Source organism: Orycteropus afer, unplaced genomic scaffold, assembly GCF_000298275.1.
Source record: "Orycteropus afer afer isolate SDZICR_OR568_19922 unplaced genomic scaffold, OryAfe1.0 scaffold00256, whole genome shotgun sequence".
Taxonomy (NCBI): Eukaryota; Metazoa; Chordata; class Mammalia; order Tubulidentata; family Orycteropodidae; genus Orycteropus; species Orycteropus afer.
The window spans coordinates 3694972-3710918 of record NW_006921843.1 but is presented as its reverse complement, the minus strand read 5'-3'; the positions used below and the strand labels follow the sequence as shown (position 1 = coordinate 3710918).

The window sequence follows — 15947 nt, the reverse complement described above, 5'->3', positions numbered from 1 at the left end:
GGAGCACATTTCACAGGGTAATGTGGATTGTGTCTTCACTTTCTGTGCCAGTGTTGTAATCCCCAGCTTCCAAATTCTTGTTGCTATGCTTCTTCCCTTTCTCTTTTCCCTTTCCTATCTTTTGTTTTAGAGGAGCCTGGGGAAGGGAAGGTATTGAAGCCTATAATTGATTTGCCATCTTTAACCAAGTTTCCTGTTTGTTTGTCCTCTTGCTAGCCTTTACCCATGAAGGGCACCAAGGTGGGGAGGTTTGGGGAGAGGATGAGTGGGTAAAATGATAACCAAGGCAAGTGGTGAACGCAGAGAAGACCCTTCCTTCATCTGCCTGAGATTCTCATTCCCACGCAAACCCCTCACCCCCCAATCACTGCCTGAGCCGTCCGGTCCCCAGACAGCAGCTGCCATCCTTTTTCTCTTGGGTAGTTTACCTGGGAATTGCAGCCAAGGTCATACAGTGCTACATTCTCAGAGCAACTGAGAATCACAAGAAGACACTGATGCAAGGAGAGTAGAGGGTGTGCTAACACAGTCTCTGCTAAACCTGAGGTTGGTAGGTTTATTTTTCTCAGATAACAACCCCCACGGTGGATGATCCAGGGCTAGGGCAGTGGCTCTGTGATGCTACCAGAAAGCTGAGGTTCATGCTTTTTTTCTTCAGCTATTGTTAGCATGTGGATTTTATCTAAGCTTGTCACTCCCTGGTTGCATGACAGCTGCTGCTTCTGTAGCATTGGATCATTCTGCACAGGAAGAAGGAAAGGGATGAGTAAAAGGCAGCCAGGAAAATGATAGTGTTTGGAAGCCCCACTTGGTGGCTTCTGCAGAAGTCATTGGTCAGAGTTTGTTAACAAAGCGAGTCTAGCTGTAAGGGAGTTGAGAAGAAAAGCATTTTTACCTGGTGCATTGTTGCTGCATAGTAAAGTCGCATTCTTTTGGCAAGGAAGACAGGGTGCAGGGTTGCTGGGCTAGTAGGCACTTAGCTCCTGATGCCATAGTTGCTAAGCAGCTCCCTGTGTGTTTCTCAAGGAAGGGAATCATCGAGAAGGTAATTGACCAGCAGTGAGTTCATGCTTCTAAAGCATTTGAAGAAATCTCTTACTCTCCCCAGTGGCTCACATTTTTCCTCAACAGTGAATGCTGTATTATCCATTTTCACTATCTGAGAAGTATAGACTTATTTAGTCTGAAGTAACCTACACAGTCACTGTATATCACTGTGTTGTTTTTGTTATGTGCCGTGGAGTCGGACCCGACCCATAGCGACCCCTCTTTGGGTTTCCAAGGTAGTATCACTACAGAAGTAGATTGCCCAACCTTCCCACTGTGGTGATAGCAAAGTGGGAGTGAAACAGATTTTTCTATAGCTATATGAACCACAGTCAAGTCTCTTCTTGCTGTGGCATTTACTCAAACTTTCCTTGCTTTTATAATTTTGATAATTTTGAAGGTACTTCTCAGGGATTTTGTAGACTGTCCCTCAGTTTGTGTTTGTCTGATACTTTTCTCATTGTTACGCTGGGATTATGACTTTTTGGGAAGAATACCACAGACATAAAGTGCTGTTCCCATCACATCATATCCATGGGATAATGACATCCACATAAATTATTACTGTTATTGTTGCCCACATCATTCCAGCTCTCACCATTGGGAGTACTTTCAGGCTAGCTAGCTCCTATGTTCCTTTCACGTGCTCCCATCTTTTTTTTTCACTTTCTTTCTTTCTGGCACTACAAGGTGCAACAGGATCCTGTTGTGTTTTCTCTGCCAAGTCCTGGAATCACCCCTTTTTCCAAGGAACACTGGTCCCTTTTATTGAAAGAATGATATTTAGAAATCAAGATCAGGGTGTGGGATATGAACCTTTGCTTTTCAGGCCCTCTCAGTAGACAGAGCTAAGGAACATGTGTGTGTCTACTAATCCATGTATATGCAGACCGTCTGTAATTCTATATTTGTCATTGTTATTGTTAGTTGCTATCAAGATAATTCTAACTCATGGTGACTCCATGTATGCAGAATAGAACTGCCCGTAAGCTGTGATCTTTTGGAAAGAGATCACACGTCTGTCTTCCAAGGTACCTCTGTATAGTTTTGAACCCACAAACTTCTAGCTGGTAAGCACTTAACTATTTGAATCATTGAGACTCCTTTCTGTATCTGTTTCTCTTTCTATATTAAGGTAAATGTGAATTTATAGTGAAGTCTCAGGTTCTAATTCAGCACCAGTGTTCATTCTGGCCTCTCTCCTTGCATATCTGTAACACTTGGGTATTTACTTCTTTGTTCAGCCCCAGGGTACAAGTAAAGTGGATATGTATAGACAAAGCAGTTTCAGAATTGTTAATACGTACAGTGTTTGTTTACAGTTCCTTTGTCTTTAGTCTCATAATTTCCAATCAAAACACTATTGCACAATTTGCACCATTACTGAAGTCGGCACCTTTTTTTCTCCACCCCCTTCAGAGGCATTAGGTTATACAGTTGGCCTTTCAACCTCCTGGTACATTTGTTGTTTTCCATGAGCTAAAGTTCACCCTTTGTGATGCACAGTAGTTCTGTGAGTTTTGATTAGTACCTTGTCTTGTATCTATCGCCCCAGACCAGACAAAACAGTTCCATCACCCTAAAAATTACCCTTATAGTCAACTACTCCCTAATCCCTCAGCCCCTGACAACTCAGATCTCTTTTCTGCCTTTTCCAGTATGTTACATGAGTGGAGTCTTAACAATATGCAGCCTTTGTAGTCTAGCTGTTTTAACTCAATGCATTTAAGATTCATCCATGTCACACTTGTGTTAATTGATCGCTCCTTTGTTTTTATCACTGTTTAGTATTCAATTGTATAGAAGTACCTCAATTTATCTGTCCATTCACCTGTAGAAGGATATCTTGGTTGCTTCTAGTGTTGATGATTATGACAAAAGCTGCTATAAATATGCTTGTGCATGTTTCTATCTCATTTGGGAAAATACCTAGGAGTATTATCTTCCAAAGTTGTACATACCATTTTGCATTCCCACCAGCAGTGAATGAGAGTTTCTCTTGTGGCAGTGGCATTTGACATTGCTAGTGTTTTGGATTTTAGCTGTTCTAATAGGTGTATGGGAGCTCTGGTAGCATAGTGGCTAAGACACTTGCCTGCTAACCAGACGGCTGGCGGTTCAAACCCACCAGCCACTCCTCGGAAGGAAGGTCGGGCAATCCTACTTCCATAGTGATACTGCCTCGGAAACCCAAGGAGGGGTCGCTATGAGTCGGGTTTGACTTGACGGCACATAACAACAACAACAACAATAGGTGTATAATGGTATTTTATTGTTTTAGATTGTGATTCCCTTATGACAAATGATATTGAACATTCAAGAGTTCTTTATACATCCTGCACACAATTACCTTTACTTTTGACTCAATTATTTTTTTACCAAGTTGGTAAATTTGTATCTTTAATTTTAAATTTCAAACTCATGTTCTTGCCTCTCCTTAGTGAATGTTTCAGAAAATCTCTGAAAAAGCTGATTGAAATGCCATTGCTGGGCTGTCAGCACTGCCAGGTCTCTGTGGGCAGCAGTCACATTACAGACACCTACCAAAGAGTGTTAGTTCACATTCACAGCAAGCTGGCTCCCAGAAGCAAGGGGATGCTCACTTTCAAGATTGCAAAGGTGTGTGTGGGGGGGTGTTTGACACAAGTCACTCCCACTTAGCTCTGGGGAAATGCTCCTGGCTTCCCTTCTGAGGCCCTTAGTGATTTGACCACTGAACTAAGGAATAAGAATGTTTGTTCCCCGGGTTAAACTCGCATGAGTCCCCCTGTAGTGTTAGGCCATCTCAGAGGTGGCCTTTCCAAGTACACAGCAGCTCAGGACCAGGAAGTTTTTCTTCCTCTTGAAGGGGCAAAAATTTACATTTTTATTTTCACTAAATTCCAACTGAGATCTATCATTTTTTCAGTTATGAATATAGACAGCAAATCATAGTATTAGCTAGCAGTACCTGTCATTGTCACAGTAGAAATCATATATATTTTCATATAACATTATAATGTAGCAGATAATCTCAAAACTTTGCAATTCTTTGAAATTGCAGTAGTTATTAAACTTGCAATTTACCAACTTGGTAAAAAAATAATTGAGTCAAAAGTAAAGGTAATTGTGTGCAGGATGTATAAAGAACTCTTGAATGTTCAATATCATTTGTCATAAGGGAATCACAATCTAAAACAATAAAATACCATTATACACCTATTGTTGTTGTTGTTGTTACGTGCTGTCGAGTCGGCCCCGACTCATAGCGACCCCTCCTTGGGTTTCCGAGGCAGTATCGCTACAGAAGTAGATTGCCCCATCTTCCTTCCAAGGAGTGGCTGGTGGGTTTGAACCGCCAGGATATTGGATCCAAGGACGTGCTCCACTCCTACCTTGCTGGTAGTGAGATCCCCCTTCTACCTTTAGGAGGGTTCATTTTAAGCCTAGTGAGATGGCAAAACTGACCAATCTCCACATTGGGGTTCCATATACCTTATTTCCATGGTCCCATCCCCACAAAGATACCATGTACATTAATTACATCATTAGCAAGCTATCCAAACACCTCATTTGCATAATCCCACCCAGTCATCTGGTAGGAGTCAGAAAGACCATGGCTAGAAGAGCCGTATTAAGTAATTCGCTGCACTGCAAGGGGAAACACCATTATGGAATTCCTGGCCCAGGATTATCTTGGCCTTTCAAGGTCTGTGTGCAATATATGTAAATTACCACCAGTCTCTCATCAGAGGCCAGAGGGACTGGGTCTTGGAGACTCTGGAGATGTGAGTGGGACTGTTCTGTTTTGTAATATGATGGTATTGCATTCTTTCTGACTGCAAGAAGCAAATTCTGTTGAAAAATACAGAGATGCAGATAGGACAGTCACGTAGGAATCCTGTCTTCCAGAGAGAAACACTAGAGAGTGTGCTTGGGTTCTTCCTGTGTTTCCTTCCTGTGATTATAGTCTCGGAGTGTGTGCATTTCATGTTTGGGGCCCACGCCCTTTGGGAGTCTATGTTCTCAGTTGCACAATGTGAATGAGACTGTTATTAAAGGGGGGGCTGTCTGTGGTTTGTAAGAATACTAATGGAGAGACAGCCAGGCGGCAGCTCCAGGGCAAGTCAGACTATGTGGTACCTTCTCCTTATCTACCCTGCTCACCCCCCCAAACAGATGAAGTCTGGGTCCACTGACTTTGCAAGAGGCAGGGCAGACAAAAGGGAGCATGGTGCCCCCATACCATTACCACAGCGTCGTAGGTGAATGAGGCAGGAAATAGGGTCAGGTTCCTGCCCCAGGTGGCTGGTTCCAGCTTTTGCCAGCCCTCCCTTACCATCAGGCAGAGCCAGGTCATCTTGGGCCATGGAATCTGCCACAAAGATACTGTAGAAGGGGATGCTCTGGCTCTGGGGGTCCCGGGCTGGTTCACTCTCTAGGGGTCATAGAGGGGTTAGTACAGAGTGTGGCCACTCTCCTGAGAATATGGAAATGCCCCCAACTGCCATAGTCAGAACCAGCTCCTGTTTCACACAGCAGTACACAGTGGATTTCTTCAGTGAGGAGAGGACATAGCCATAAGGGCTGGGCAGACAAGACAGCAGCCCTCTTGTGATCTTTTGCCTGCCTTTTTCCAGTGCTTGTGTAGGACTACAGTACCTGGGTAGAATTCAGAGATTTATGGGAGCACCAGTGGGAAGGACTATGGGGCAGGGCTTGAGGCTCACAGGGTTTGAGGAAGTGGTTTTACCAGAAGTCATCAGTAAAACTGGTGTGTGTTGATCCAATAGGCCTAGGTCAGATAGAGCACCTGGCTGGGTAAGCTCATCTGGGCTGCTGAAGGAGAGGCCTCAGTCTTGGCACACTTTCCTAATTGGAAGTCATCTAAGAACAGTTCTGGAAAAGATATGTCAGTGTCTGGGCTTTTTTTTTGCCCCCACTCCCTCAAAAACCAAAAAAAAAGCATTTTAGGCCCATGGTCAAAGTGACATGTACTTTTTATTCTGATTTATTTGCTTTATGAAGCCAGCTCTGAGAAGCTGATTGTTTTTCAGACTCTTTTCTGAGGACACCATGCATGGAGCCTGCCTCAAGCCCCTGGAGAAGGCCAAGTGGTTGCTTGGCCTTACACATTACACAGCCTTTCCCACACCTGCTGGGACCCAGGCAGGGCCTCTTGGTCTTGAGCTGAGGAGGAGCCTGTAGCTGCCAACGTGCCCTGTGGATCCTCATGGAGGATGCCCAGATGCAGCCTGATTAGGGATTTAGGGTGGTGGGGGTGGCTACTGTGCCTTCCCTGGAGACAGGGGTGGAACACTTGGCAGAATGATGTTTCTGAGAGGGCACTGGCTTCATTGATTTCTTGGTTTCTCTTCAGCTTTCCCTTCCTGGGACCTGAATGGCCCAGCCACCTCTGTACATATTCCACGGAGGAGGAGGGGAGAATGTCTTTCTTCTCAGTGAAATTCAGACTTAGAGGCCCATCACTTGGAGTGTGTAACTTGGTGAGGTCATTAAACTTTCTCAAACCCCAACCCTCCTACATCCCTGAGATGGGTTTAGTATCTGCATCTTTCTGTGTCTTAGGGTTAGTAGAATCAAATGAGTGCATTCATACAATAAAAAAAGGGTTAACACACTTGGCTGCTATTTGAAAGATTGGCAATTTGAGTCTACCCAGAGGCGCCTGAAACGAAAGATCTAGTGATCTGCTTCCAAAGTATCTGTCATTGAGCACCCTGTGGAGCACAGTTCTGTTGGCTGTCGCTTTTTTTCTTTTACTTTCTATATTGGAAAGTCACTCTTTGTTATATGAGCTGTGTATATTTTCCCCTCATTTGGGCATTTGCCTATGTAGTGACTTAGGCCATACAGAAACATTTTATTTTTCTGTAGTTATACATGTATCAGTCTTTTCTTTTATGGCTTCTGGACTTTGTGTGTGTATGATAAATGTATATGTAACAAAATAGATGCCATTCCAACAGTTTTTACACATGCAATTCATTGATACAAATTACATTCATTATGTTGTGCATCCATTACTACTATCCATTTCCAAATTTTCTGTCACACTTAAAAGAGGCTTTTAGACTCTGATTCATAGAAAAGACCTATGATTATAAAGGAATTTTCTCATGCTTTCTCCTAGAACATCTGTGGTTTCATTTTCTACGTTTAAATCTTTGGTTCATTTAGAATTTATGCTAATGTAAGGTTTGAAGTATTGACCTGCTTACCTTTTCAGATGCCACCTGCTTGTTCTAACACAAATTCTAATAAGTATTCTGCTGAGCACTCCCTACCAGTAGGGGTTAATGGTATTACCTTTATCCTCTACAAAATTCCTATTGTCTGGGGGATCTAACTCTGGACTTCCTGTTCCATTGTCCAGTTATCAGTTCACATGACCATATATTTACTATCACCCTGCATCAATCTATTTCATAGTTTTCTGGCTATTTTTCCATCTAAATTTTAGGACTGAGTTACCTTTTTTTTCGCCTTAAATTTATTTTTTTGTTGTTGAGAATATATACATCAAACCATATGGTAATTCAACAGTTTTACATGTCCAATTCAATCACATTGATTACATTCTTCAAGTTGTACAACTATTCTCACTCTCCTTTTCTAAGTTGTTCCTCCTCTATTAACATAAACTCCCTGCCTCCTAAGTTTCCTGTGACTGGGCAGTGTTTCATTTAGATGGGGTCACTATGAGTTGAAACCAACTCAGTGGCACCTAACAACAACAAGGTTCCTATCTAATCTTCCACATTGCTGTTGCTGATTTGATATCATACAGATAGTTCTTAAAAGAGCATAATGCTCTAAACAAACCTTCTTTCTTTTCTTTTCTTTCTTTTTTTTTTTACTGATTATTGTTTGGTTTTAAGACGACTTCAGGGAATATTTTAGTTTAAGGTTTAAAGATTATCTCAGGACAATGTTTTCAGGGAGGTTCTTCCACCCTCCATGGCTCCAAAGTCTAGAGTCCATGAGAAGTTGAAATTCTGTTCTGCATTTCCCCCCTTTGATCAGGATTCTTCTATGGAATCTTTGATCAAAATGTTTAGTAGTATTATCTGGGAATCAAGTTATTACAAAGTAAAACAGTTGAAAATACCTGGTTAGAAAAATACATTGGAATTTGAGCCATGTAGAAACACACATGCACATTTGCAGGCAAAAGGTTTGCTTGCTTAACTGTGCCCTCCACCAGGCTCTGCTTCTCTGGTCCACCAACCAGCTACAACATGTGCGTGCATGTGTAAGAGTGTGTGATACAGTTGTCCTGTCTCAAAGAAGTAGCACTATACCAGACTCCTGGAGGCAGGGCAGGGCAAGGGCAGGGGCTGGCAGCATGTAGTCTTAGGAAACAGGACTACACTGCCTGGTGTTGGGTTTGAACATGTAGCCAGGTTGTTTCCATAGCCCATGGGTGAGAGCAGGGCATGTCGTGTAAGCGTTATACCTTTTCTCATTTAATCCTCCCAGTAACTGTGAGAACAGATAAAACTATAACCCCTGAGGTCAAAAAGTTTGCTAACCTGCTGCGGTTATCAACAAACAAGTGGTGGAGCAGGAGGGTGGATGGGGAGTGGATGCTAACCATTGTACTGCTGCTCTAGTGGCAGGAATCAGGGACCCCTTTGAGAATTAATTCCTAGGATGAGAGGGTTCCCCAAGTATGAGTGTTCTGGCTCTGCCGCCAGCCAGATGAGTGATAGGCCTCTGCTCCTGGGCCTCAGTTTTCTTACCTGTGGAATGGATGAGTAAGATCGTCCAGCCTAGACTTTCTAGGAGATGGTTCACCTGTGTGTCAGCTCCTAGTGGATTTATGAACAATAGAAATTTTCAGTGAACAGAATTGCAGCTGAATGGCATCCTAAGGAATTAAGAAAAGTCACTCCCTCCACAGAGTACAGATAGATCTTCCTGCTGCCCCAGCCCTCTGCCTGAGTGCCCTTGGAGGCAGCAGTGGCTCTGCCGGCCACTCAGCTGCATGGTTGGCCCTATGCCAAGCTGTCCCACAGATGGAGGACCAGCAGGCTCCCTGTAGCCTTGAGGTTGGGAGCTGGAAATGACCCCAAACATTGGCCAATGTTGAATGACAGCATGCTGGGGAGGGGAGGGCTTTTTGTCTTTGGAGACCTCTGCCTGTGCCTCCCTCTGACAAGACCTGCCCTCCCGTTACCTTTGTGTCGATTCTTTGTACCCACAGCATTTTGATCGTGTGATCCTGGTCAGCTCTGCTCAGCTGCTAGATCCACTGGCCTTCCTCTCCAGGGATGCCCCTTCCTGGTCAGATACCTTTCCTCTCCTCCCCAGCTCCCTCCAGCCTGTTCCCTTCTCTTTTCCACAGAGGGAGCACAAATAGGCCTCCCCAGAGTCTGCAGGGCTGCTGCACCCTGCCCCAGTTGAGGAGCCCCAGCAGGCAGACGTGAGCTGGTGGGTACTGCCCTCTGGAAGAGGAGACCCCTGCCTGCTGGCACCATCAGACACATCACTGGCCTGGGTTTGGGCTGGACACTGAGAAGACAGTAGTGAAAAATGACACCTCACTCCCCATTCCCTCTCACCTCATCCTCTACCCAAGGCTGCCCACAAGTCTTAATGGGTTTGCAAACCATGGAGCTGCAAGGCAAGAAACACCACAGTTGTGCTGTGTGGAGGTGCTGTTGGAACAGGGAGGGGTCCACTCACCTCATGGGGCCAGCAGTTTAGCCAAGGCTGGGAAGGAGGAGTGTGACCTTTGAACAGGAGGCCAGAGCAGCCGGAGCCCCTGAGAAACAGGTTTCTCACCACGGCCCAAGTGTGAGCCCGGGGTTTGAGCTGGCATGAGGCAGCTGTCAGCCAACCCACTTGCAGGTACTGCTGCCAAAAAGAAGTAGAGGGCCAGGTGGGGCTAAGTTGGGGGCTTGGCGGAAGAAGAGCCCCGGCTTCTCCTGGCTGATGGGTTCACAGCCTTTCTGAGGGAACACTCTGTCCCTGCTGGTCTGAAGCTTGGGCATGAGTGGGACACAGTTTCACTGATAAAATGAAATCTCAGCTAGCAGTGCTGCTGGTTTGGCTTGAGTCAGCATAAGGGAACATTTATGTAACTCATGCCTGTCACCTGTCACACAGTGCCCCACCTCAGACCCACCTCCATAGCCTGGGACCCTGTGTCCTGTCCTATGTGCCATGCCCCACCAACGAGCACCTCCTTCTGCCCCATAGCCCAACACCCTACTACCACTGCCTGTTCCCACCACCACCCTGCTCTGTGCTGCATGGTCTGGCATCCCCATCCCCCAGGCCCCAGACCTGCCACATCTCACTGCTGATGCACCACCTTCTTGCCCATGCATGGCATCTCACCTTATGACCTGGGGCCACCAACACCCCCCTGCTCCATCCCTATACTCTGGAAGCCCTGCTTCCTCCTGACCCACCCATAGCCTAGCTTCTGGACCCCCTAACCCCCCACAGTAACCCAAACCTTCCCATAGCCCCAGCTCTCTGTGCCATCAGAATTCTCTTCCCTCTCACTAACTTCCCAAGCGCCCCCCTGCACACCCATCATCCCACAAGGCCAGACCCCAGCCTCTGCCACACAAGGCCCTTCCCTATTGCCCCTGCCCTGCGTACCACCACAGACATATAAAGCCTGCTAAACTTAGGAAAAGGTATATGGGGAAAGGATTGCTTGCGACCTATAGTCTCTGGATTAGGAACTCCAAGCTCCTCCTGGGATCCATTGCTCCTTCTGAGCTAGACTGAGCACTCTCTTTGTGTAGCCCTTTCATACTATTACAGTCTCCGTGGTACATGCCCACCAGAAGGAAACTCCAAGTTTATTTAGTCAGTGGCTTCCTGTTGCCTTAGAATGTAAGGTAGGCTGACTCTTGGTACCAACCAGCAAGGCCTGAGGGACCTGGCCTTGCTGGCTCCTCCACCGTGCTCTGGGGACACTCTGCATTTGCTCACCTAGCTCTGGGCACAACCTATAGGTACCTGAGACCCTTTCAGGAGGCCGTTAACCTATTTTCATAACAATTGTCCTTTATTCTCTCAAAAGGGTACAATGGAATATTCCAGAGACTATATGCTGTGTGATGACATCATCTATCTGAATTACTAGAATGTATGCTTATATTTAAATTTTTTTCAGTTTTACTGTCTAATATAATAAATATCAACACATATAAGCCACATAAACCAAAACTTTTGGGGATCCTCACTAACAGTTGGAAAAGTGCTGTCCTGAAATCCACTGTCCTCTGTTCCCCCGCCATTCTCGATTCTTAAAACTGATCCCTGTTACCCCTCAAAGGCCATCCCAGCCAGCCCTGTACTGGTCCTTGCCAGCATGAATTATAACTTCCAAATGTTCTCCCCAACGCCCTCCTGCAACGGGGCTGAGAGAGGATGGAGCAGGGGGCACCATGTTTGCTGGGTCATGACCGTTGTTCTGGTTCCCTAGTGCCGCTCTGACAAGAATATACCACAAATGGGATGGCCATAACAAACAGAAGTTTATTCTTAAATTTGGAGGCTTTAAGTCCAAGTTCAAAGTGCCAGGCTCTAGGGGTTGGGTGAAAGCCCCTCAACCTTGGGGTCCAGCTCTGCCTTCTACTCCTGGCCCACTGGAGCTAGAGGCATTTATTCACTCAGACAGCTGCTGGCTGCTGAGGCTGAGAAACCCCAAGGTTGACAAGTAAAAAGGCACAGTCCTGAGGTTACCAATCCACACGGCAGGCCATTAACTTAAGTCCATTGTAAGTCCCAAGGTCGGCAGAGCATAGCAGGCTGCTGAGCAACGACACGGCTACATGCAGGGTCCAAGCATGCCATAGGCTAGAGACCATTTTCAAAGCTTCTCCTTATATACAGGAAGCAGTCTACATCCCAAAGGCAGCTACTCAGCTGCTTGTGGTAGATCCCACCATGGACTTGATTGCCAGTCTCATCACAGGGAATAACTACCACCAGCTGCCCAGCCATTCAACCAGGCCCAGCCAAGTTGACGCACAACATAACCACCACAACCGTGTTCTCTGAGAGCCAGGCTGGGGTATGTGCCCAATAAGAAGCATGTAACTGCTGATGCCCACAGTGGCCAAGAGCTATGTGTCAGCCAGGCAATGCCAGGCTTTCCTGCTCCTCTAGGCTGCCTGGCACCAATAGCCTATCCTGACAAATGTTACAGTTCTTGGCCTATTGGTTGACCTGTCTGTAATAACTTGATGGCACTTGATGTTTATAATTATACCCAGCTCAAGTACCTCCTGGGATTGGGGGCAATAAGGGCTTGAAAAGGATAAAGCCCTAAACAATGGCCTGGGCTTTTAGAAGAAAGGGTATGTCTGAATTTGGGTTGGTTGTTATTGTGCCACCCCTTCCCCAGACCTGGATCTAAGAATACCCAGTTGATGTGGATTGTCAGTAACAGTAACAATAAAAGCTGATACAGGGAGTAAGTGCTTAGAATGTACCAGTCAGTGTCAGGTACTGAGTGTGCCTGTTGTTTCTAATGCCAGTCAGTCTGTTCTGACTCTTAGCAACTCTGTGTACAACAGAACAAAACATTGGCTGGTCCTGCACCATCTTCACAGTGGTTACTCTGTTTGAGCCAATTGTTAACAGCCACTCTGTCAGTCAGTCTCATAGAGGATCTTCCTCTCTTTCAGACCCTCTACTTTACCAGGCATGATGCCTTTCTCCAAGGACAGGTCCCTCCTGATAGCATGCCCAAAGTACGTGAGATGAAGTCTCATCATCTTCGTTTCTAAGGAGCATTCTTGCAGTGCTTCATCCAAGACAGATGTGTTCAATCTTCATTCTTCTGGCAGTCCATGATGTGTTCAGTATTTTTCACCAACACTGTAATTCAAATATATCAATTCTTCCTCAGTCTTCGTTATCCATTGTTCAGCTTTCACATACATATGAGGTGATTGAAAATACTTAGCTTGGGTCAGGTGCACTTTGAAGACTCATAAATGTCACAGGGACTCCAGTGTGAAGATAAGCACTGTATTAGTTTCCTAGGGCTGATGTACCAAATTGCCATAAATGGGGTGGCTTAAAACAACAGGAATTTATTCTCCATTTCTGGAGGCTTTCAGGGACAATCTGTTCTATACGCCTTTCCTAGCTTCTGGTGACTGCCAGCAGTCCTTGGTGTTCTTCCATACATCTATGTCTTGTCCTAGGATGACAATCCCCTCTGCCACCTCATAGGTTGGGAAGGCTAAATAATATACACAAGTCCCTTAAAACAGTGCTTGACTCAGAACTCTCATAATCATGGGGCATTTTAATTTGCTTCCAGTTTGGACCACAATTTTCTTCAATGTCTTACAATTTTCCTGGAGTTTCTAATTGCCTTTTGTCCTTGTTTCTATGTGCCTTCACTTGGTCTTGAAATCTAACCAGCCTCTTGATCATATTCTCTGGTGCATGAGATTCACACTTTCTCCTTGGAGCTACCCCACTTTGAGCCTGGGCTTCTGCTCCATTTACCCTCAGAATTGTTGCCTTACTATTGTCTTGAGACCTCCTTTCACTCTTCACTGACTCTCATGGTTTCTTGCTTTTTTCTCATTTTGACTGAAGTTATATGAGAGAAAGACTTTGGAGGCCATTCCCTTGTCTTCTAGCATCCAGGGTTACTCAAAGAAAAATGTAGTGTCTGTCCCAGCCTTATTCCTTCATGGGTTGTGATTTGTTTTCACCCCTCTCTCTATTAAGTTTTGGGATCTTTACTTTTTATGTAGTGTTCTACCATTGTGGAAATTATCACACACAGATTTTTGCTCACTTACCCAACACTGTCAACCCTTTCTATATGAGTCTCTCTCCCCCATCCCTCCCTCCTTCCCTCCTTTCCTTCCTTTCTTTCTTTGTACTCTGACAGATAACCTTCTCTTATTTCTTTAATAATTTCTTATCCTTCATTTTTTCTATTCTCTTGCTTGACGCCTCTTGTCAGTTTAGATGTTGATCCTCCTGTATTAATTCCCTGTGCTTCTTAAGTTTTATCACCTACCTAATTGTGAATCTTCTCTACACACTTTCCAAAAAACCATGAAGCAATAAGAACAAATACAACCACATACCACACACAGCTTCAGCATTACTAGGAGACAGAGAACACTGCGGCATTCAAATATTTTCTAGAACTGTTTTTTGTTCTACTTTACTGTGCTATTTCCTTGAGTATATTTCAAGTTGGACAACTATGTTTTCAATTTCTAGTCACTATTCTTTGTTCTCTGCACTTAACTTTTTATGATCTGTTTGCCTTGTACATAATATTTTTTTCTTACATTCCTCTGAGAATACTAGTTAGAAATTTTATGTTAATATTTTCTTCTGTTTTCTGGCCTGCCTCTTTTTCCTCTAGAGTCAGTTGTTTAGTTAATCTTGACCTTTCTGTTTGGTGCTGCTAGTCTTCCTTGGCTGGCCAGACATCCTTGGATGTCTGTTTACATATTTGAGGTTCATGGACTTATTTTGGGGGGTTGGTGTACGTGTTCTTCTCTGGGGATAAGTGGGCCTGTCTCAAGGACTGGCAGTCAGCTTTAGGGCCTATGTGGGAGAGGGAGACAATAGTGTTGAAAGGTGTCTGTGATTGTCCTGCAATGCCAGAAGGCCATATGGAGGGGGACAGAACCCCCACTCATTCTCCCTGAGTGATTGGTGTCATTTTTGTGGTTCTGAGTTAACCTTGGTTACTTCTGCCTTATCTTTCACTCAGCAGTGTGATGGGTAAAGGGATGGGATCCTGACTGGTTGCAGACCTTCACTTACTTCCTACCCCTGCCATGCCATGCCTCCTCCCATGCCTCATGTTGACCACTCATGGGGTATTCTGGGCAGCCAACTTTGTCACCAAGCTTGGTATCCAGGAGTCTATTGCAATCTCTGCTTTCCTGGTGACTCTTCCTGCTTTGTTGGCTGTTTGTTTGTTTGCCTTGTGAGGAGTCCTGGCTAACTAAAAGAATCTCGGGGCCTGTAAATCACCCTGTCTAAGCCCTCATTTTACAAATGAAGGGACTGAGGATGGGGTCAGAAAAGGCTACCAGTGAGGGGGAGAGCAGGTGGGCAGAAGGGATTTGGGAAATCTACTTAGGCCTACCCTGCAGGAGTCCCTTCAGGCAGTGTGGTCTCTTGGCTCTGATGCCTTATCTCCACAGAGATGCTGGGCTCTAGAGCATCAGCAGTGTAGGGCCAGCATGGGGTGAATGGATTTCCCTGCAGACTCTCATTCTTAGAGCCCAGCACCATACACTCTCCCATGGCAGGGACAGTTTGGTTCCTTACACAGACAGATTGGGTGGCATTCTTTGCAGTAGACTTGAGTTCCTACTACAAGGGGCCTCTGGCCCTAACCTGTCCAAAAATCTGCCTTTCAAACTCTAAGGTGTGGTTTCCTTACTAATGTGTCAGATCCAGTTCCCTGGGGTGAGGGTGGGCAGGCACAGAATAGAGGGGTGCTATAGGAGTTTGGAGTGTCCAGGTTGAGGAGAAGGCTTTGGAGCCTGGGCCCTTTCCTGGGGATAGGCCCTGCCCAGGGGGAGGGGATGAGTCTGGTGCCCAAAACTGACACTGCTCTGTCTCCTGTTCTGCCCACAGGTGAGAGACCCTTTGCCTGCAGCTGGCAGGACTGCAACAAGAAGTTTGCACGCTCTGATGAGCTGGCCCGGCACTTTCGCACGCACACAGGTGAGAAGAAGTTCAGCTGCCCCATATGTGAGAAGCGCTTCATGCGCAGCGACCACCTGACGAAGCATGCACGGCGCCATGCCAACTTCCACCCAGGCATGCTACAGAGACGTGGCGGAGGCTCGCGGACCGGCTCTGTCAGCGACTACAGCCGCTCTGATGCCAGCAGCCCCACTATTAGCCCAGCCAGTTCACCCTGA

The 15947-nt window shown here is 45.6% G+C and overlaps 1 protein-coding gene across 1 annotated transcript in view; it reads left to right on the top strand.

Annotated features, from left to right (window-relative positions):
- KLF13 (Kruppel like factor 13) overlaps window positions 1-15947 on the top strand; it is a 51040-nt gene extending 35093 nt beyond the window's left edge. Inside the window, exon 2 of the mRNA XM_007949895.1 lies at window positions 15658-15947. Within this exon, the coding sequence (XP_007948086.1) occupies window positions 15658-15947 (290 nt within the window). The remainder of the gene's footprint in view (window positions 1-15657) is intronic.